Source organism: Microcebus murinus, chromosome 19 (assembly GCF_040939455.1).
Source record: "Microcebus murinus isolate Inina chromosome 19, M.murinus_Inina_mat1.0, whole genome shotgun sequence".
Lineage (NCBI taxonomy): Eukaryota > Metazoa > Chordata > Mammalia > Primates > Cheirogaleidae > Microcebus > Microcebus murinus.
This window is the reverse complement of record NC_134122.1, coordinates 42,035,885-42,057,330: the sequence shown is the minus strand read 5'-3', so window position 1 is coordinate 42,057,330 and position 21,446 is coordinate 42,035,885. Positions and strand designations below refer to the sequence as shown.

Genomic DNA, 21,446 nt, shown 5'->3' with positions numbered 1-21,446 from the left:
AGAAAAGCTCACCCACCCTCAACCTAACTCCCACTTACCCAGAGCTGTGATTCCACTTGTTTAATGATGCTTTTGTTTATGCCTTTTATGCTCACTCTTTACATTGCTGGAATTGATTCTTTTTCCTTTTATCTCTGCTGCATCGTGACAGATTGATGGGTCCTTGTGAACATTTTCAGCATGTCAGCTGCCTTGCCGAAGATATATTTCTCTATGTGGGTCTGGATATGTATTTATTCCCTTGATTTTTATTATTATCACTTGGTAGAAGCAGATTGAGGGACTGTGAGTTAATTTTGCCCTCTGGAATATTAATTAGGGAAAGAAAAATTTATTTCTCTTTTAATTTCATATTCTCTTTGACTCATCCAAGATGGTAGCAAATAACATATAAATGGACTCCCTCATTGACTTAAATAGTATTTGACAGTGATATACAGAAACAACCAGAATATTTGCTCCCTGGAGAAATGGCTCAGTAGTTAATTAGCTGGGCTTTCTATATGTCTGGATAAACTATGATTTCTATTTTTTATTATCTCTTACAAAGAGATTCTATTTTATTGATGGCAAGGGGATCCAGAGGTTGAAACACATTATTATAATTTAATGTTTCCCAAGCATCATTAATAACTGCTTGTGGGAGAGTTTTTCCTATGTTTCTTCTAGGTACTACAGAATTGCAGACTAAAACAATGGCATTGTCCTGGAATTAAGGATTTAAAATCTAATTGTAGATATAAAACAAACACATAGTTCTAGATTTTTTTCTTAGCACTAGAGTGGATCTTAGATATCTCCTACTCCAATTCCTTCATCTTATTATTTAGAATGAGGAAATGAAGGTCCAGAGAGAGAAACTTACTGAATATTACACACCCAGATCCCCAAATCTGTGTCTTCTCAATCTTCTTCCTTCTGTGCCATCTTTCCTACCCCATTTGAAGTGCAATTATATTTGTCTAGTCGAAAGAACAATTCACAGGGGTATAAGGTACCTTGCAGATCAATGGTACTTTAATTTACAAAATAATTTCCCAGGTGTTTCCTCATTAGCCTTTTATTCTACCTCCATGTAATAGTAGATAAGGAAGATATAAGCATTTTTATATTTTAGTGTCCAAGAACTTGAGGCACAGAGTGCTTAAATTATCTGCCTAAGGGCACACAACTAAGTCACATTGGTTTTTCCGTTGTATAATGGATTAGTAATGCTTATCTCACATGGATGTTATAAGAAGTAAATGAAATTAAATTGATGCTCAAGGGTTCCTGTTAGATGGTATAGTAGGCAGAATTCTAAGATTTTCCCAAGACTTCTACCCTGTGGTATACACATCCTGTATAATTCCCTCCCTCTGACTGTGGGCAGGACCTGTGAAAAAGATGGGCTGTCACTCCTGTGATTAGGTTAACATTATTTGGCCAAGTTGAAGGGATTTTGCAGATGTAGTCAAAAGTCCCTCACCAGTTAGCTTTTATTGAAGTTAAAATTTAATTTATTATAGTTTTCTGTGCTTTTTTGCCTTAACCACGAAATCTTTGCCTAGACTGATGTCTTAAAGTATTTTCCCTGTGGTTATTTTTTCTAGTAGTTTTATAGTTTTGGGTCTTATGTTTAAGTTTTTAATCCATCTTGAGTTGATTTTTGTATATGGAGAACGATGAGGTCCAGTTTCATTCTCCTGTACATGAATATCTTTAATTTCCCCACATCATTTTTTTAAAGAGGGTCCTTTTCCCTAGTGCATTTTCTTTGTACCTTTATGAAAAAAATCAGTTGGCTATAAATGTGTAGGTATAATTCTGGACTCTATTCTGTTCCGTTGGTCTATGTGTCTATTTTTATACCAATACTAAGCAAGGTTACTGTAGCCTTGTAATGTATTTTGAAGTCAGGTAGTGTGATGTGTCCAGATTTCTTCTTTTTGTTCGGGGTTGCTTTGGCTATATGGGCTCTTTTTTGGTTCTATACAAATTTTAGGATTTATTTTTCTATTAATAATTCTTTGAAAAGTGACATTGGTATTTTGATAGGGATTGCATTGAATCTATAGATTGCTTTGGGCAGTGTGATCATTTTAATGATCTAATTTTTCTGATCATGGAATGTCTTTCCATTTGTTTTTATCCTCTTCAGTTTCTTTCATCCATGTGTGTTATATGTTTCAAAGTAGCTAGAAGAGAGGACTCGAAATGTTGCCAACACATAGAAATGATAAATACTCAAGCTGATGGACACCCAGATATCCTGACTTGATTATTACATAGCCTGTACATGTAACAAATACTTACATGTAAAATATTTTGTATCAATTAAAAGTAAAATAAAATTTAATTTAAAAGGGAGATTATCCTGAATTGGTCTGTTCTAATCATAAGAGGCCTTTAAAAGAGGGTCCAACATCCAGGGCCAGGAAAAGACCCTCTCTTGTTGTCCTGGAAGAAGTAAACAGCCAGGCTGTGAACTGCTCATGTGGGGGCACATGACAAAGACCTGAGAGCAACCTCTAGGAGCTAGAGTGGGTCCCAGCAGACAGGAGCCAGAAGACAGGAACTGTAATTCTATAGCTTCAAGGAATTGAATTTTGCCAACCACCAGTGAGCTTGGAAGAGGACCCTGAGTGTCAGATAAGATCAGAGGTCCAGCCAACATTGTGATTTCTATCTCGAGAGACCCCGAGCAGAGGACTCAGTCAGGCCGTGCCCTGATTCCTGACCCAGTGGAACTGCGAGATAATATTAATACATGTGTGTGTGTTTTTTTAAGGTTCTAAATTTGTTACATGACAATAGAAAACTGATACAAATGGTAACTATTATTAGCATAGATAGTTGGTTATGATAATGAAGACTACAATGGTAATAATGTTAGCAGTAATACATTTGAAAATAAAACCTAAATTTTAACTCACTTTTAGTTATATTAGAGTTCAGATTATATTTTATGGCTAGAATTTTGTCACTTCTAGCTCCAAGGGAGTGGGAATTACGAGCCCTTTAGCAGTCTGAACAACTGGTAAGGATGTTTTCGCTACTGAGGAAGGAGGGAAAATGGATGTTAGGTAGGTAGTTAGTGTTTTCTGTTTTCTGTCATGCCTCCCTTCCTGGAAATTTAAAAAGTATTATTAGTCCCCTTAAAACCCAGTTAACACTGGATTATCATGATCCTCAAGCTTGAGTAGGATGACTTTGATGGTGGCAGTTGGCACTCATTTAGGGAAAAAACAGGAAGAATAATGGTAGCTCAGAAGTTGTTCACAATTGAATTGCAGTTGTTGAGTGAAGTTAAGATCTGGACTCAGGTTTTGGTAGTACACACTGAGTATGCAAGGGTCAAATCTGGTAAATGTAGCGAAGTCAGCATTGGTAGGATTCAGTGGCCGATGGGAAGTGAGAGATGACAGAGGGGAGAGGGTGGGTAGCAAAGAGATTCCTAGGCCTGGGGTTTGAGCTGTGGTCATCTTAGTAGTGATGGAAGACATACATGTCCCAGTGATGCCAGCAGAAGTTTATCTTCTTTCTTCCAGAATCCTGTGGACAATATTGTCCTATTGGTGTTCACTCAATACTTAGGGGTTTTGGGGTATGCAGTCAATTCTATATGAAAAATATAGACACCACAATAACTAGTAAAGTAAAAGACTCTGTTTCCTCTTGTGTAAAATAAGCAATACTTTTCTTTCAGGTGTTCTAAGAACTAAATGTGGTAACATAAGTTAAGTGGCCAGTCACACCACTGCTCAGTACATTGTTGTTGTTGATACACACTTTTCATTGCTCCTCAGAGTCACACACTGCAGTTTCCATGTGCTTCTTTTTTATATCCTATTAGCTTAGTTCCATGTGTGCCATTTGCAGGTGTTCTATAAATTATTTGATTGAATAACTACAAGTAACTTGGAAGAAGGCTATGAGAAGGAAACTAAATGTCAGTGTTTTCTCAAAAGTACACATATTTGTGTGTCTGTGTGTATCTCTATATTTATCTATGAAGTTAGTGTTTTCTATTTTCTGTCATGCCTCCATTCCTGGAAATTTAAAAAGTATTATTAGCCCCCCCAAACCCAGTTAACACTGAATTATCATGATCCTCAGGCTTGAGTAGAATGACTTTGCTGGTGGCAGTTGGCACTCATTTAGGGAATAAAACAGGAAGAATAATGGTAGCTCAGAAGTTGTTCAGCGTATGTATCTCTATATTTATCTGTGAAGATATAGATAGACTTGGATACATGGGACCTGTCATTCTGTCTTGCTAGCTAATGATCTCATTTTTCTCCAGTACCTATTTCTAAAAGTGAAATATTGTCTTGACTCGTAAACATATGGTGTTTTTCACCAAAATGAAAAACAGTATGAAATAAGAAGAATCTCCTCTTAGCGAACAGTGAAGTCTGACTTGCCGTATTTATTAACATGATTGTTCGTTTATTTACGGGACGTTTATTGACTATCTGGTGTGAATTCGACACAGTGCTGGGCACTTGGGGAGCCCCTTCAGGGTGTGCAGGGTCCACGAGGAAGGACAGGAGCTGCTGCAGTGATACACGCTAAGCGTGGCAGGAGCCCAGAGCCCAGGGTGTGTCCATCGCACACTCATGCAGCTATACGACAACCTGAGGGCCACATGTGAAGTGTGAACAGAGAACACAGTTTGAGAACTGGGCGACGCATTTGATCTTAGTAAATTTCTGTAACTTTATGGGCACAGAGCTCCCTTGACTTAAAAAGATGAGATGCATGTCAAAAATAGACCTAGAAATAGGACTTACATCAGAGTCAAAGTGATACGATCTAGTTCTTATTTTAGGATATATGAAAACCTGAATCGCAGAAATGCCCTTGTGTTTAATATGGTAAGAAAAATCCATTTCTTTTTGTTTAAAAAGAAAGTATTTAAGCCTGATATGAAAGGCACAGCAAAGTGAGAATTTGGCTTGTTTGCATTCACTTTCAAACCAAATCCTCAGTTATTCTGTCCCATAAATTCCATCATAAGAGACATCTAAAATGTCTAAGAAAAAAATGCTGAAATAAGACTGTCTTCAAAGTGTGCTTTTGTACAAAGCTGAACCACCCTATACCTTCTCATCAAAGTAATTCCCAAATGCCTATGAAATCTACCACAGAATTGTAGGACTATTAGGCAGTTTTATTTCTACCTCATAAAAATATTTTAAAACCTGTGGGAGTTTTATGAAACTGGCATTCATCAATCCATGTTATTCCCAACTTAGGTACCCATGAGATGCGTCTCAGAGCAATTAGAGATGTTCATTTTGAAGCAAACTGTCCCATGATACACACTTCATTATCTGTGGGTGACGAGTCGTTTAAAACCTTATCTCCCTCCAAAATCTTCATATACGTGTGTGTGTATTTGAACGTCGTGTGTATATGTATAATAAAAATAATACATATAACATAAAACACAATACAAAACTAATATAATACTTACATGCTTCAAATATAAAGGTTGATTTTTAAAACTCATCTAGAAATTCCAGCAAGGACTTCTCCTTTCTGCTTCTCTTTGTAGAAACGAAACTGAGCACTCAACAAAGTCTTTTGGGTACAATGCCTGGTATACTTGATCAGTTTTCTCCAAAATCCCTAAATTGGTCTCTTCTTCTTCAAATGTCAGTATTTCCTTCTCTGTCTCCAAGTAAAAAGTAAAGTAAAAACATCCTCAAAAGCATTTTCTTTTTTTTTTTTTCTTTTTGCCTACCCCATCTCTGACTTGACAAGCTCAACTCCTTTGAGATAGTGGCTCCTAGATGCTCCTGATATTCTAGAACATCCCCCACTCCCGCCCCAATCAGTCTCAGTGCCGGGTTTCTCCTGTGCACCGGGCAGACTGCCTGAGGAGTCTGGCCAGGGCAGGTAGCCTAGGGCCTGGAGGGGCGGTTAACAACTGGGCAACCTGGGGAGTAATTGGGATTTTAAGGAGAGAGGAACACAAAAATGGGGGTAGAGGTAGTTTATCTTGATTCCCTCTTTCTTAGATCCAATTTGATTATTTAGTTGTGTGTGTATGTATGTGTGTGTGTAAGGGGGATAAATTGTGCAGCTGTTAAAAACGGCAAAACATAAGACTAAAAACTTGCAGCAAGTTTCTCTTCCTTCCTTCTCTTTCAGGCAAACTTATTTCCTAACTCTTGAAGGTAGATATCTGTCCCATTTGAAAATAATTTGGGCCGGCCGTGGTGGCTCACGCCTGTAATCCTAGCACTCTGGGAGGCCGAGGTGGGCGGATTGCTCGAGGTCAGGAGTTCAAAACCAGCCTGAGCAAGAGTGAGACCCTGTCTCTACTATAAATAGAAAGAAATTAATTAGCCAACTAATAAATATAGAAAAAATTAGCCGGGCATGGTAGCACATGCCTGTAGTCCCAGCTACTCGGGAGGCTGAGGCAGCAGGATCGCTTGAGCCCAGGAGATTGAGGTTGCTGTGAGCTAGGCTGACGCCATGGCACTCACTGTAGCCTGGGCAACAAAGCGAGACTCTGTCTCAAAAAAAAAAAAAAAAAGAAAAGAAAGAAAGAAAATAATTTGGGCAAAGGCAATGTTAGTTAGTGTTTCCCTAATTGTGACTTCAGTATCTATCATCAATGTCAGGGACTTCTTCCTTAAATTACCATCAAACTCCATTGCTGATGTTGAAGCATATTTCCTTTTTGTTCGATCTTCAAAGTCAATGAGAACAAGCCGCCCCTCTTCCCAATGTGGAAAGTTGTAGGATGATTTAAAAAAATCAAGGTGATTTCTCTTAAATGTATTTTCTTCAAGCTTGACTCTTTCTCCTCTTTTATCTATGCTGGTAATCTTCCTTCATGTTTTACGAGTCCTGCCTTCAGCATGGCACCCGACTGTTCCCACCCCGCAGCATAACCAGGCCCATGCTTGAGAGTGAAGCCAGTGAAGCCAAGTTCATGCAGCCAGCGAACACTGCATCCTTCCATGACTTGGAACGTGCTCTCTGCGGCTCGTTCCTGGTCATCTTACATAACCCAGCTCCATGACTTGGTTCTCCATGAAGCTGCCCCTGAGTCCTTGCCAGAGAAAGTCAGTCCTTCCACCCCCTGGGCTTCTGCTCTACCATGTGTTATAAGAAGCACCGAAATAGGCAGACGCCTGAATAGATGTTCAAACACGGTTGCCTGGAGGGAGAATAAATGGACAGAAGAGCCTGCAAAGCTGGGAGCTTGCAAGTTAGAGTGATTACTCAAAACATACCAATATGTTTTAAAATGGGAAGTGGTGAGATGCTTACATAATCTGTGCACACCTTTAAGGTGGTAAGGTACATGGAGCCCTGAACTAGGGGCTGGCGAAGCCTCGTACTTGTCTTACCACTTCCATTCTCCCTGCCTCCTTGCCTGGTGAATAATTTGAGGGGGTGAGATTAGCTCAGGTATGAGATTGCTTCCAAAACTAAAGTATTCTTTCTTGAAGATGGTGTGGCTTTGAAAATGTTGGCACTCTGCACATGCAGGAATAACTCATGTTGATATCCAAGTGGTCTTTTCTGCCCTTGCTTCCTTGGGAGACCAGTCTTCCACTTGAGATTTGTGTGTGTGCGCACCCATGTGTGTGCATACTTCTGCATCAGTTTGAAGAAATGAATCAAGTTAAGAACTTGGAGAGAGAGAATTTCCAGGAGACAGCCTCAGAAGATCCAGGTGGTCTGCCTTGTTACCATCTGTCACAACTCAGAGAATCCCAGTTGTTTCCAAGAAAGAGCTGTATTGGAGTTCTGAGGTTGGGCTAGAAAACATGCAAACCAGCACCTGGAATATGGACTCCCTGCTACCCTTCATCCCACCCTTTTCTTGGAAGAATCAGTATGCCATTCTGACATTCCTTTGCTTTTATATTGTTGAAGGAAAAATTTGTCACTTTATCCTGCTGGTGTAGAATTGGAGAGAGAAGAGGAATCTGCAAAAATCATTGTTCTTCCCTCTGTCTCCTAGAGAAGGACCGTACTCAATATTGATTCTAATTTATGTAGGAAATGTGAATCTACTGCAGTCCGTAGTCCCCAGATGTAGCCTAGTGAAGCACATGGTAATAGCAAATGTTTACTGAGCATTTTACACCAGCTACTATGCTAACGTTTTACACACAGTTTTTCATATAATATTTACAACAACCCTGTGGGAAGAATACTATTAATTTTTTTTTTGGATGAGAAGATTGAGACTTAATAGCTTGCCCAGTGTCTTAGGGGCAAGCCATCAACAGATTTGGGACCGAAGCCAGCAGTCTATGCCAGAGCCCATGCTTCTAACGTCTGTTCTGCACCATGAAAGGCCAACCTGCTCTGTACTTGTAGGTACTTAAATAAAATCATCCCTGTTGTTTTTGCTTCTTATATCTGCATTCTATAGTAAGCATGAAATAGTTGCTCAAATCCAGTGCATTTGTTCCATTCATATTTATTAAACACGTTTTGTGGCCCGGGGCTGTGCAGGAGGTGTTGCAAGTACACTGGGGTGAGACAGACAAACACCTGCTGTCCATGGGCTCAGCCCAGTGGATGGATCAGATTCAATCCAGTAGTCACACGTATCGATACGCATAGTCATGGGCTGAGATAAATGCTGGGAAGCGGAAGGAAAGGGGACAACGTGGCTCCTCTCTAACTTCATTGTTTGTGATTTGCTATTTTTAACTCCCACTCCCTTCTCTATCGGTTGCTATTTTATTTTATTCTATATTGGTAGGGAGGGTCCCTTGGGACTAGTGAAGTATGACTGTCCTTTGGCGCTTGTGTTGAAGAGGTTTGATTAAACAGTAGAGCGTAAATGAGAAAAGAATTAGGTAAGGGGTACTGGGTGACTAAAAGTAGGTAAACTTAATTATCTAAATATATTCTGAGTCTGGACTTAATTTATTGTCTGCAAAGATCATCCATCATGGGTACTCTTTCTCTTCCAATTAATACAGAAGTCATGGTGATGTGAGACTTTGCAGGGTGCAAGGCTGTTTCAGATCTCATTAAATCATTGCAGCGGTACTTTCGGAAAGGTGTCAGCATGCCCCTTTTGCAGGAGAAGAAGCTGAGCCACTGAGAAGTTAAGTGCCTTCCGCAGAGCTGTTCATTCCAGCAGTAGGTGAACCTGGGAGTCACCTTCTGCCAACACTTGTTCCTTGACTTTTTCTCTGTTCCACGCCTTGAGAATTACTTCCATGGTCATAGTTACTAAATCTATCCCATAGTGATTGCCTCCAGTGTTTGCATTTTTGTGGGCTGCATGTGAGAGAAAACTCTTTGCCTTCACAAAATTGTAAATTAAATACACATCATTGGCAAGCGCAGAGGAGTAGACGGAAGGAAACAGAAGTTAGCAGGCTTTTCTTTTTTGTATTTTTATTTTTTTTTTGGCAGCCATCTATGAAATGAAAGAAGAGAATCCCTAAGTGGATGGACAGAGCACAGGGTGGCGTCGATGTGAGGATGGAAGAGGGCAGCTCCATTCACCTACTTGACCCTTCCAGAAACCTCTGCAGGGAAAGGACCATGTTCTGCATTTCTTCTGTGCAGAGCTCCACTTGAATCCCATTCCTTTCACTCACTTTAGCCTCTGTTTTCTGCTTTGTGGCTGCCTAGTGTGCTCTGAGAGCAGCTCATTGTCACCTCACCTGTCATACCTGACTGCAATCACTCATGTGTCCTTCCTTCCCAAGACCCTGGTCTGTCCTGCTCACACTTGTGCTTCTGGGTGCCTGGCACACTATAGGAGTGAATGAATGTCGGGTGAATAGACTCTCAGGAAAGCATGAAACTCAAGTTTCAAAATAACTTTTCTGAAAGTTACTGGGGGTGCTGTTTGAATGAAAAAATGAGCAGCACCAAGCCAAGGCATTGCCTTTCTCTGATAATCTCATTGCTTCCTCAGCAGTGTACTGCCTGATCCACATTCGATGGAAGCTACTCAATTCCTTTGTCTTCTTTTCTTGCTGAAAATTCTTGTCCATACAGGTCATTAGGAGAGCTGAAACCTTATAGTCATTCTCTCAAGGCTATGCCAGTGTGCTAACATTTGTGCCAGGTGTAGGGAAAAGAGAGGTGCAAGGCAAGGTGCAAGGCTGCCTGTTGTTAGAGTCCACTGTTTAACAGGGAGTCCACTGTCTGATGGGGAGTCAGACAAATAAACAGTGGGACTCAATGAGAGGCGCCTAAGGTGTCCTGGTGGGCTGGCGCGGACACACATGAGAGGCTACTCAGGGACAGTGGTGCAAGTTGTATCTTGAAGGCAATTGGGCCATTAGGTGGCATCAGAATATCTTTTTTAACGAGGACAAAGATAACCAGTGGCCTTAGAATTAGAGCTAACAAGTCTCATTGCAGGTTGTTTTCACTGTGGAACATAATGAAAGAACTGTGTCTCCTCTGTCGGTTCAGTGAAAACATACCCAAGTCATGTCCTCGTGACTTAGCAGATGGGTATGTGCAACTTCTGTGGCAGGGGCTCTCACATTAGGGGCAGGGCCTATGCCCACGAAAAACAGATGAGATATCTTAAATGCTATCTTAATCCTAAAGGTGATTTTAATGCATGGAGGAGGAGCGCTCCATTCTGCCTGGGAAGTCAGAGGAGGCAGCCCTGAGCAGGTGGAACTTCTTACATTGGGCACTGAAGTATGGGTAGGAGTTCACCATCTAAAGGGGAGTTGGAAGGGCAGGGCAGAAGAGCCCTCTGTGCGGAGGGAACCATGTGTGTACAGGCAGGGAGGCAGGAAGTAACTTATCTTTATGATTTTTGCTGCTGTGCGTCTCCTACATGTGAGGCATGAGGCTGCAAAGCGGGGCTCCTGTAGCTGCCTGTGCGGTAGATTTCACTTGATAGGCGATGAGGAATCGCTGAAAGGTACTGAGTGAGGGGCAATGACATGATCCAATTGGCCTTATGGGAGAGGAGGCCCCTGTCGCTGTGTGGAGGCGGTAGCGCGGGGGAGGGAGTGGAGACCGGAGAGTGAGCCTCCCACTGTGCAGCGTTAACTGTTGTTGTGGAACATGACAGTGGAGGCCTCACCCATGTAGGATGCAGTAGAAGGAAGACAAGGATTGGAGAGGAGTTGACAAGGTGTTTCTGTGGCAATGGAGCCTCAGAGGACAGCAGGGACGGGGAGGAGGAAACAGCTCTGGGGACAGCCGGGTGTCTGGCCGGGATCACTTGGTGCCCATCTCCAGGTGGGGGCTGCATTGAGTCCTCCCATGTCAAAAACTTCAGAAAAATGACGTGGGTTACAGAAAAGCATGCCCGCAGCCACCTTTGAGTCGGTATTATGTTCCCTTGTTAAAGAAGAGGAGACTAACCCAATGCTCGGAGATGTTAAGCAACTTAGCCAGGTTGTAAAGCTCAAGACAGGACCAGGATTCAAACCCAGGCCTGCCCAGCGGGAAGCCCGCGCTCAGAAGAGAGGCTCCAGCGTGGGAGGTGCCCCACTGACAGATGCTAATGAGTCACTGGCTGATGACACAGTGAACCATGGAGCTCAGACCTTCAAGAGGCTGGGATGGCACTACAGGAAAAAACGGATAGCGCATGCTCTGGATTGAGTGTGTCCTCCCAAAATTCCCATGTAGAAAGCAAATCCCCAATGTGGTGGTATCAGGAAGTGGGGGATTTGGGAGGTGATTAGAGGCCGTGAGGAGGGAGCCTCGTGAATGGGATTAGTGCCCTTATTAAAGAGGTCTGAGAGAGACCCCTCACCCCTTCCACCATGTGAGGACAGAGTGAGAAGATGCCATCTGTGAATCAAGAAGTGGGACCTCACCAGACGCAGAATCATCCTGCATCTTGACCTTGGACTTCCAGCCTCCAGAACTGTGAGAAATATTAATAAATTTCTGCCATTTTTAAAAAACCCAGTCTATGGTATTTTGTTCTATCAGCCTGAATGCACTAAGAGAGCACAAGAGTTTGCGAGGGCAACTGGGTAAAGGGCAGAGAGGGCCTTTTTGTTTTTTAAAGATGTCAGCAAGGTGAGCAGTTGTATTAGGCAGCGCAGAAGGAACCAATGGAAGAGAGGATGCCCTTCCTCCAAATAGGGACTGTCAGGGGAGGTGTGGCTCCGGCAGGAGGAAGTGCACCTGTTCCTTGGACACAGGAAGAGAAGACATTGCTGAAGAAAACCCCAGGGGGAGACAAGACACCGGTGGATAAAACACTGGTCTGGAACTTTTCAGCAAAATAGCTGGGGAAGACATCTGCACAGAAACCAAAATATAATGAAGCAGCCATGGAGCCTGAGGGCGCTGCCAGCGTCACTGCACCAGACGCTCAGCTGACCCGAGAGGCACAGGGTGTGCTCGGCAGAGGCTAGCGGAGGGCCGGCTCCCTTGAATTCCCTTACAGATACCGCTCTCCCAGGCTCCTAGACCTTCCCAGTGGGGAAGATAAAAGAAATAACATTTTAATTTCTAGGAAAGTGAAGGCTGAAAAAATAAAATCACTTGCTCTACCTAGTGTGTCATTTGCTTTTCCAGCTTACCTGAGCAGGTACAAGGATAACTGCTGAGCACGTTTGACTCATTCATTTGCAGGCTTGATTTTAAGCATGATGAATAACTCATCCTTCTCAAATAAAACAAATCTTGAGAGAAAGGGATTTAAGTCCTTGACTAAGTTCAGCTTTCGGAAGGCACCAGTGATTCTTTCAATGGTGATTGAAAAGGTTAAATGTATAGGTTTTCTTCTTTGTGTATGAAAGACATGTTTGTATCGGCAGGAACAGCAGATGTTTGTGGAAGGAGAGCGGAGTCCCAGGCCACCACTCTGCTCAGGGTGACAACACGAATTCCCAAGTTCTGCTCTGCCACGCCGAGTACAATGTGTTGATTACTAGCATCTGCATGTCTGTCAAATCAGACCTAAAGTGTCTTGCTCTTTTCATTCCAAATCATTTTTCTCTTTCTTCAGGGAATCGTCTTTAGTTTTTACCAAGTTTCATTTCAGTTCACTAGTCTTTTTGATCTCTTTTACCATTTTTTACATTTCTTACACCTTTAAACCTTTGATGAATAAATACTAAGAATTATAATCTTTATGATTGTTATTAAGTATAATATTGCATACTATGAAGGAGAGGCGACGCATGTTTAATATTACATTTTATAAAAACCTTGAGCTTCATTTCAAGAAAGACTAAATAAAATATAGTCTCATAAGTATGTATAATTAGTTTGAAATTCCTCCACCCCTGTACCTTGTCAAAATCAATGTTTGTACATGAGCAGGCAAGTTTGTTGTGTGCTCATCAGATGCTTGTATGACCATGGGCGGGAATGGTCACAGGAACACCACTAGCTGTGGACCAGTGTGGCTAACTGATGTCTTCTCCTTAGGAACCGTGGAGTATGCAACACATCCCCGCGCTTTTTTCAGCCTTCTGTGGCCTCTTGGTTGCACTTTCTTACCATCTGAGCCGGCAGAGCAGTGACCCATCTGTGCTCATGTGAGTAACCCACGCCTGTGCTCCTTTGTCACCATGCCATGGCCACGGCTCCCGCAGCCTTGCCCTCCCGCTGAGGCAGGGAGACGGCCATTCAGTGCTCACTGCAACGAGACTCTTGTTATTTAACTAGCTGATCACCTGCTGCACAAGAGTGGCATAAATGCAGGACTGACCAGAAACTAATGAAAATCAAGGGTGAACTTCCAGAGAGCATTTCGCCTTTGCACTTGCTTGTGCTTTTGGAGTGAAACGCTCAGTGGCAGGAACAGATGGCCGATAGCACCCAAGCCCTTTGTGACTTTCCCTTGGGTCAGTTGTGTGAGAAGCGAAAGCCTCAACAAATACCCTCTCTGGAGCCATTGGATAGTATCACTGCCTTTATCCTAGGAGACTAACCTGGCACCTCTGAAAGGAAAGGTTTTTGTTTTATTTTGTCGTTTTTGATCCCAAAGCAGCCAGTGGCCTCTGTATTTAATGTGAGGTTTGCATCAAAGTTTTAAAATATATTTGATATAATCTTTAGTAACTTGAAAGTATGCATTCAGTCTTCTCTTTGATCACATCGTTTAAGTCTCTGGTAATATGTACGTACTTTGGGACTGGAAATCCTTCATGGGATGCCAAAATGAGTTTGGAATATTGACAGCAGCAACTCATGGAATTTGTCAAAACTTATCAAAGATTTCAACTGAAGATAAATGTAACTATTTGGAGGCCAAGAGACACCATAATTTTTGGCTGTTAAGTCCAGCAAGATGAACAGCATGTAAAAAATAGGGAAGAGAAAAGTTAAACATGGTTTACACGATTTTTAGTGTCAATTGTATTACTGGAATATTGACTTCTGCCAATTTTTGTGAGGATGAAGCTGTCATGGGCTGGCAGAGACAGGATTCCCTGATCTGCTGACAACAGGGGCCACCAAAACCCCTGAGGTACTTGACTGTTGTCATTAGGATGAAATTTGAAACATAAAAATATTATCTTTGTGATCCCTTGAATATGCATCTCTTTTTATATATACTTGCTTTTGTTGTTTGTGGATGTGAGGTCTAAGGTGAAGTGTTTACTTCAAACACTGTCCCAGGTACACCTTTTATAAAGTAAAACCTGTGTGTTTTTTTCAATTTCAGGTCCTTTATTCAGTGCAAACTGTTTCCTAAGTTTTTACATGAAAATTTGGAAGAGTCGGTTGCAGACCCTCTCCCCAAGAAGATGAAGGATTCAGTGGTAAGATCTTTGTGTTGCGTAACGTGGAACAGGAGGCCCTCGCTAGTCAGCAGGGCTCAGGCTCTCAGTGGGCTCTAGCCAGGTGGGCATGAGAACTAGGACAGGAAGAGGTGCCTTATCTAGGTCCATGCCTGACGCCCTGGGCCATTGCAGACCTTTAGAGCATCTTGAAGACAGGTCCTGTGTGCACCTGCCATGGGCACTCAGTCGGTCCCCAGCTGGCTGCAGTTTGCCTGGGTATTTGCATGAACCGCATTCTGTCAATTCTGCCCATTGCTGGCATCAAACAGCAGGTGTGCTCTGAAGAAATAAGTTTGTCAAATAGACGTCCAGCCAACCTGCCTTTCTGATGTGGTCCTTGCGCAGCTCTTCTCCACATCTCCCCTCAGCCTCATGCTGAGCTCAGAGCACTCTTCCAGACTTCACGTCTGCATGGCCCTGATCGGGGCCCTTAGGCTTCAGACCTGTGGCTGGGGTGGCAGAGAAGAAGTTACCATGTGGGTGGAGCACATCAGGGGGAAAGGAAGGAGGAGAAGAAGGAAGGAACAGGAGAATCCCACGGCTGTAAAATAATAATGCTACTTCCTTGTTCATCAGGAAAATGGCTCTGGGCAGTTTCAGAGATCCTTTGAGCAGATGCAGTTTCTTTGGTATCCACTTCCACACATTAATACTTTGAAAAGCAGTGCTGTTGATTGTGTAAACTCCCATACATGTGAATATTGACCTTGGAGCAGTCTGAGGTCTTCGACTCAAGCTTTTCCTGTTTCCGTTGTTGTTTTCCTAAGAATGACAGATAAAAGGAAAAACAGGGAATGTTCTGTTGATTGTGAGTTCCTCCAGTCAGGAACTGCGCCTCATTTGTCTTGGTATCCACAGAGCTGATGCCTAGTGCATAGTAGGTGTTGCTATGTTCCATTATACCGGGAGACTTCACAGGGAAGATCAAACTGACATTCCTAGGACAGTGTCTGTAAAAGCCACAGTGTGGCCCAAGGTCTACCCAAAAGTCTTCCTGTGGATATCTGAGATTAACTATGTTCCCAAACCTTCCTTGATTTCATGACTAACAAAGATGCTTTTCCACTTTCTGATTTATTATAGTTAAAAATAATGTAGGAATTACTAAGAAATAAGAAATGTGCCTAGTAGATGCTGGCAGTATTTCATTAGTATAATTAGATGTGATGGGTTAGTTGTTTCCTCACTTGGTTTTCATACCCTTTGAAATGCTTTGTACAATGTAGAACACATGGCTTGTTAGGTGATTTAATAAGATGTTTGTGTTCATTTCTTTGAAAAGTCTCTGGTCTAATTATAATATTTTAATGGGAATATCAGATTCAGCTTTTACAGTTTGATGTATAATACCTTTTGTGCCATAGTGTGAGCATAAAATTCTCCTCCTCATTGTCTGATTTTATTTCTTTGTATCTCTCTCCACCTTTCTTATTTTCTCTCTTTCTATTTTGTAAAATTTTAGATTGCATGACGAACCTGGTAGGGAGCCTCATTAGATTGCAGTTTTCTAGCCTTCCCCCATTCGTTCTGATTTATTAATATTTGGCTTGTGAATGGGTTTGAGAATTCTGCCTTTTAACAAGAATGTCCACTCAGGTGACCTTGTTTAGGTAATCCACAGATTGTACTTCAAGAAACATTGATCTAGAAACAGAGATAGACCAGTGGGGCTTATGCATTTGCATAGGAGCAGGATAAGTTGTGCACACAAAGTTTATTAGCAAAATTCAAAAGTTAATAAAAACATAAACGTTCCACTAGTGCTTTGCCTGTTAGTCTCTCTCCATGTTCCTTAGTACCACAGTCGTTCAGCTTTTTCTTCCTCACACGTTTTCATCATTCTCAACACACTTTATGTTTAGATTTGTTACTTTCACTGTATCTATTTTCCTCAGTTTCTAGAGACCAAAAAAAAAAAAAAAGAAGAAGAAAGAAAGAAAACAGTAACATTAAACCTATTTTGATGTGTAAAATTTAAATAGTTTTTTCTAAACCATTGGTTGCAACATGTAGATTTTTCTTGTTGGGTGCTACTGGCTACAGAATGTTGGACCAGGGCTTCTTCAGCCCATTTTTAGGGTTGGAGCATGAAGTGCTACATAAAATGCTTTAATAGACTTAGAATGTTCAATATGCTAGCAATTAGTATGTTTCTTTGTTAAACATGCATGGACTTACCATTAAAATAGAGAACAGCAAAACATTAACATTATTAAATATTGTTTTAGAAGTTCTGGCCAGTGTAAGGCTTGAGAAAGAAAAAAAATAGATTATGTTATTACATACATATAGAAAGCACAGAGAAGTTTATTAAAATCAACTATGATTAATAAGAGGATTCATAGATACCACTAAAGACCAGACAATTTAGAAAAGCATTGTAACATATCAGAAATAACGTTAGAAAATATAACGAAAACATGATTCTAGATCATGATAGGAGCAAAATTTATGAATTGATAATGAAAATAATTTTAACAAGTCGTGTCACAAATAAGTCAGCTATAGCAGTCTATTAAAATGTAAATGAAGTTCTGTTCTGAATTAGTGGCGATAAACAGACATAACCTGATTTTGGATGGAAAGGCTGAGATTTATAAAATGTCACTTGTTTCTAACAATTTATAGATTTAATGGAGTTCAAAACAGTTCCAAAGGAATTATATTCACAATGCTGGGGAGTGATTTTAAAGTTCATTTAGAAGAATAGCACTTAATAGTAGTCTAAAAAACCCTGAAAAGAACAAAAAAGTATAAGACAAAAGAACTTAGTACTTTGAGATTTAAGAGTAAAAAGTAAGTAATCAGAAAAAAAAAATTGAAATTATCCAAGATTAAAGAATGAGATTAGTGGGTCAGAAAGACACAGGAAACAAATTATTTATATGAATGTATTATGTGAAAATTAAATGTCACAATCAGGAATTGATTTTCAGTGTATGGTGTTGAGATAATTGTTTAGCAGTAGGAGAGAGACAAGAATTGTATGTGCTCACCCCTCACCAGACACAGCGTAAATTAGAGTGGGATTAAAGAGCTTCAGAGGGAGGGAGGGAGGGAGGAGAAATCAAATGGGACTTTTCAGTTTGTGGGAGGCTAAATCATTGTAAGCAAACTCTCTGCCGATTAAAACTAAAAATCGTGAATAAAATACACAAAAGATCCTCCTTAATTATAACAAAAAACTGACAAAATAATAAGGAATTATCAGGTAAAAATTTGAATGAACAGGGGAACCTGGAGAAAGCAGGCAGGAAGATTCCTTTGCCCCGGAGGATCTGGCCAACCTGGGGGCACAGCCCTCAGACTGTGGAGAACAGGAATTAAAGCCCGGGCCTGTCCAGGTAGGGTGTCCCATGCAGACCATCGATCATGAGGCTGGGACAATAAAGGGCACTCTCAGAGTGAGCATGAACCGCAAGAAGTGAGCGCCATAGTCCTCGGTGCCAGGGAGACACAAGCAGACTCACCTCGGTGTTGAGAGAACAAGAGAATCCTTCAGAAGGTGTAACTTTTCATGTGTTTGCACACAAGCTCAAACAACTGGGTAGATACAAACCCCTTAACTTATAACTACAGCATCAAGTGGTCTCTAGCCGGAAACGGCTTGTTGCAGAAACAAACATGGGTCCTCTCTAGAGGAGTCTCTCGTCCTGGGCCTCCACATGTTCCCAAAACCAATTTTTTAAGGAAAGGAAAATGAGAAGCTCACAATAATAATTTTAAAACTACACAAGAAAATAAGGAGCCAGCAGAAACAAATCTGCTCATACTTCAGATATTAAAAGTATCAGAAACAGATTTTCAAAACAACTATACTTACTATGTTTAAAGAAGTAAAAGGCATGCTTTAAAATGTACACACAACAGAAAGTGTTTAAAATGATGCAGCAGACTTGAAAGAGAGCCAAGTAGAAATCTCTAAACAAACAAATGAAGTAATTGAAGTACACACACACACACACACACACACACACACACACACACACACACACACGGAGGTTAGACATCTCTGAAGAAAGAATTGGTGAGCCAGAAGACAAGAAAGTACCCGGAATACAACACTGATTGATAAGAGATGAAGAAGTATGAAGGAGAGAAGACTTAAAGGATAGACTGAGAAGATCTGAAATATAGCTAATCAGAATTCCTAAAAAAAAGAAAGACTGGGGCATAATCAATATCTGATGAAATAACATCTGAGAATTTGAGATTTACAAATTTCAGTGAATCACAAGCAGGGTAAATGAAAGAAGGAAGAATTCATACCAGATGAATTCTAGTAAAACCACAGCATGCCAAGGACACAGACCATCCTAAAGGTACATGAAATGAACAGATTACGTTCAAATGAATGAAGGGCCAAAAGCTGCCTTATCAGGAACAATCATGGAAGCCCAAAGACAGATATTTTACACTTAAATGTTTTGTGAAGACAGTAACTGCCAAACTAGAATTTTATACTCAGTGAAAATATCTTCCAACGATGAGGGCAAAATAAAAATATTATAGAACAAAGCTGAGAGACCCTCAATAATTGTAATTCTGAAGATATGTATCAACAGAAAGTGACCTCAGATGGACCTCTGATTTGCAAGAATGAACAAAGAGAAAAGAAAGTGGCAGGTGTGTTGGTAAATCTAAACAGATATTAACTGCATAGAACCACAATAAGAGTCTATGGTTGGCCTAATGTAAGGTCGAATTAAAATACATGACTACAGTAACATACCATGTTTCCCCGAAAATAAGACCTATCCATAAAATAAATCCTAGCAGGATTTCTAAGCATTTCTGCAATATAAGCCCTACCCTGAAAATAAGCCCTAGTGATGGGCGTGGCTATGCAGCGTGTCTGCACAACCCGTGCATTTCTTCACAGAGGGGTAAAGAAGATGAACAGCCCTCCTCATCTGCCCCATCGTGACAACTACTATCCCAGAGGTGACCGGAAAGGTGCGGGCAGCCCCACCAACAAGGTGGGCTCCCCCTATCAGGTCCCGGCCATCCTGTGCGAGCTGCAAGTTGAGGCTTTGAGGGGAAAATAACATATCCCCTAAAAATAAGCCCTACGGTGTCTTCTTGAGGAAAAATAAATATAAGACCCTTTCTTATTTTCGGGGAAACACGGTACAAGTTTGGACAGGAGGAGAAATGGACTCCAAATCTTCAATGATCTCAGTAATGTCCAGTAGAAGAATAAAGATACAGGTTGAACATCTCTAATCCAAAATCTGAAACATTTGGAGTGCCAACATGAAGCTCAAAAGAAGGGAGCATTTTGAATTTCAGATTTTCAGACTAGGGATGCTCAGCCTGTACTGATTAACTTCGGACGGTGGTGAGTTAAGTATGCATGTTGGAATGTTTAGCGCAACTGCTAAAGGAATAGAAACAGCATGTAGCTTCCAACCCCATACAGAGGAAAAAATGGAATGATAAAAAATAGAAGTTACTCGTAAGTCAAAATAAAATTGGACTCCTATGTCACATTCTACTTAAACATCAATTCCAAATGAATTATAAACTAAACTTGAAAAAACAAAGCCTAAAAGCACTTAAAAGTGTAATAGAGAAAACTATCTTATAATATCAGGGTAAGAAAGAATTTTTTAAAGCAATACAAAACAATTCAATTTCATTAAAATTATGACCTTTGATTTATCATTTTAAATTATACAGACAAAAAGACTTAAACAAGCCACAGATTGGGAAATAATTCTTAAAATATGTATAGCTGATAAGGCTCTAGTATCTAGATGCTATAAAATTCCTATAAATTAATAGGAAACCAGATATCTCCATTGAAAATTGGCAGAAGACTTGTACATATATATACTTCACAAGTGAGAAAATATAAATGGCCAGAAAACATGAATATGTAGGCAACCTCATTAGTAATCAGAAAACTCCAAATTAAAACCATATTGACTTACCATTTCAAAGCTGTTCGACTGATAAAACATGAAAAGTTCTCATAATGCTAAGTGTTGACAAAAGTTTAGAGCAAGGGAAATCTCATGTACTGCTGGTGGGAGTGTAAATTGCTATATCCATTTTGTAAGACTGCTTGGTATTATGAAGTTGAAGATATGAATATACTGCAGCCAGCAATGCTCCTCCTACATGTTCACTCTGAAGCCACTGGAAATCCAATGGTAGAATGAGTAGTATATGGCAAAGGAAAAGAACTTGTTACAGTTATATGCACTGGCCTGGGTAATTCTTAACCACATAATGTTGAGCAAAAGATGCATAACACACAAAAAAATGCATATAGTATGGTGTCATCTATTGGGTAAAAATAGGCAAAACTGAACAGCCTACAATTGCATGCCTAAGTAATGAGATAATTTTTAAAAAAACAGCAAGAAGATAATTTTCACCAGAGTCAGGATAATTGATAGAAATCTCCAAGGGGGACAAGGAGTGTTTTTGAGCAGGAAGCCACATATAAGGTGAGTCTAGGGTGCTAGAAATGTTAGGTTTCTGGAACCAGTTGGTAGTTACAGAGGCATTCACTTTATAATCATTACATATTTATGCACTTTTCTACATATCTGTCTCACATTTTTTGAAAATGTAAAAGAAATTTTTAGAAAGGATATGAAATAAAATCAAACATTTATCCAAATTCTAGAGGGAATGATTTTCCAGACTTGAAATTCATGAAATAAATAGCACCACACACACACCCCAGATTAGATTTAGGCACATAAAAATTTTAAA

At 40.6% G+C, this 21,446-nt stretch overlaps 1 protein-coding gene across 3 annotated transcripts in view; it reads left to right on the top strand.

Annotated features, from left to right (window-relative positions):
* Positions 1–21,446, top strand: part of PCNX2 (pecanex 2) — a 264,024-nt gene that overhangs the window by 86,208 nt on the left and 156,370 nt on the right. For all 3 annotated transcript variants that reach the window (XM_075995467.1, XM_012738242.3, XM_012738240.3), the window contains exons 16-17: positions 13,357–13,466; positions 14,600–14,696. In XM_075995467.1, coding sequence (XP_075851582.1) covers positions 13,357–13,466; positions 14,600–14,696 — 207 coding nt within the window. The remainder of the gene's footprint in view (positions 1–13,356; positions 13,467–14,599; positions 14,697–21,446) is intronic.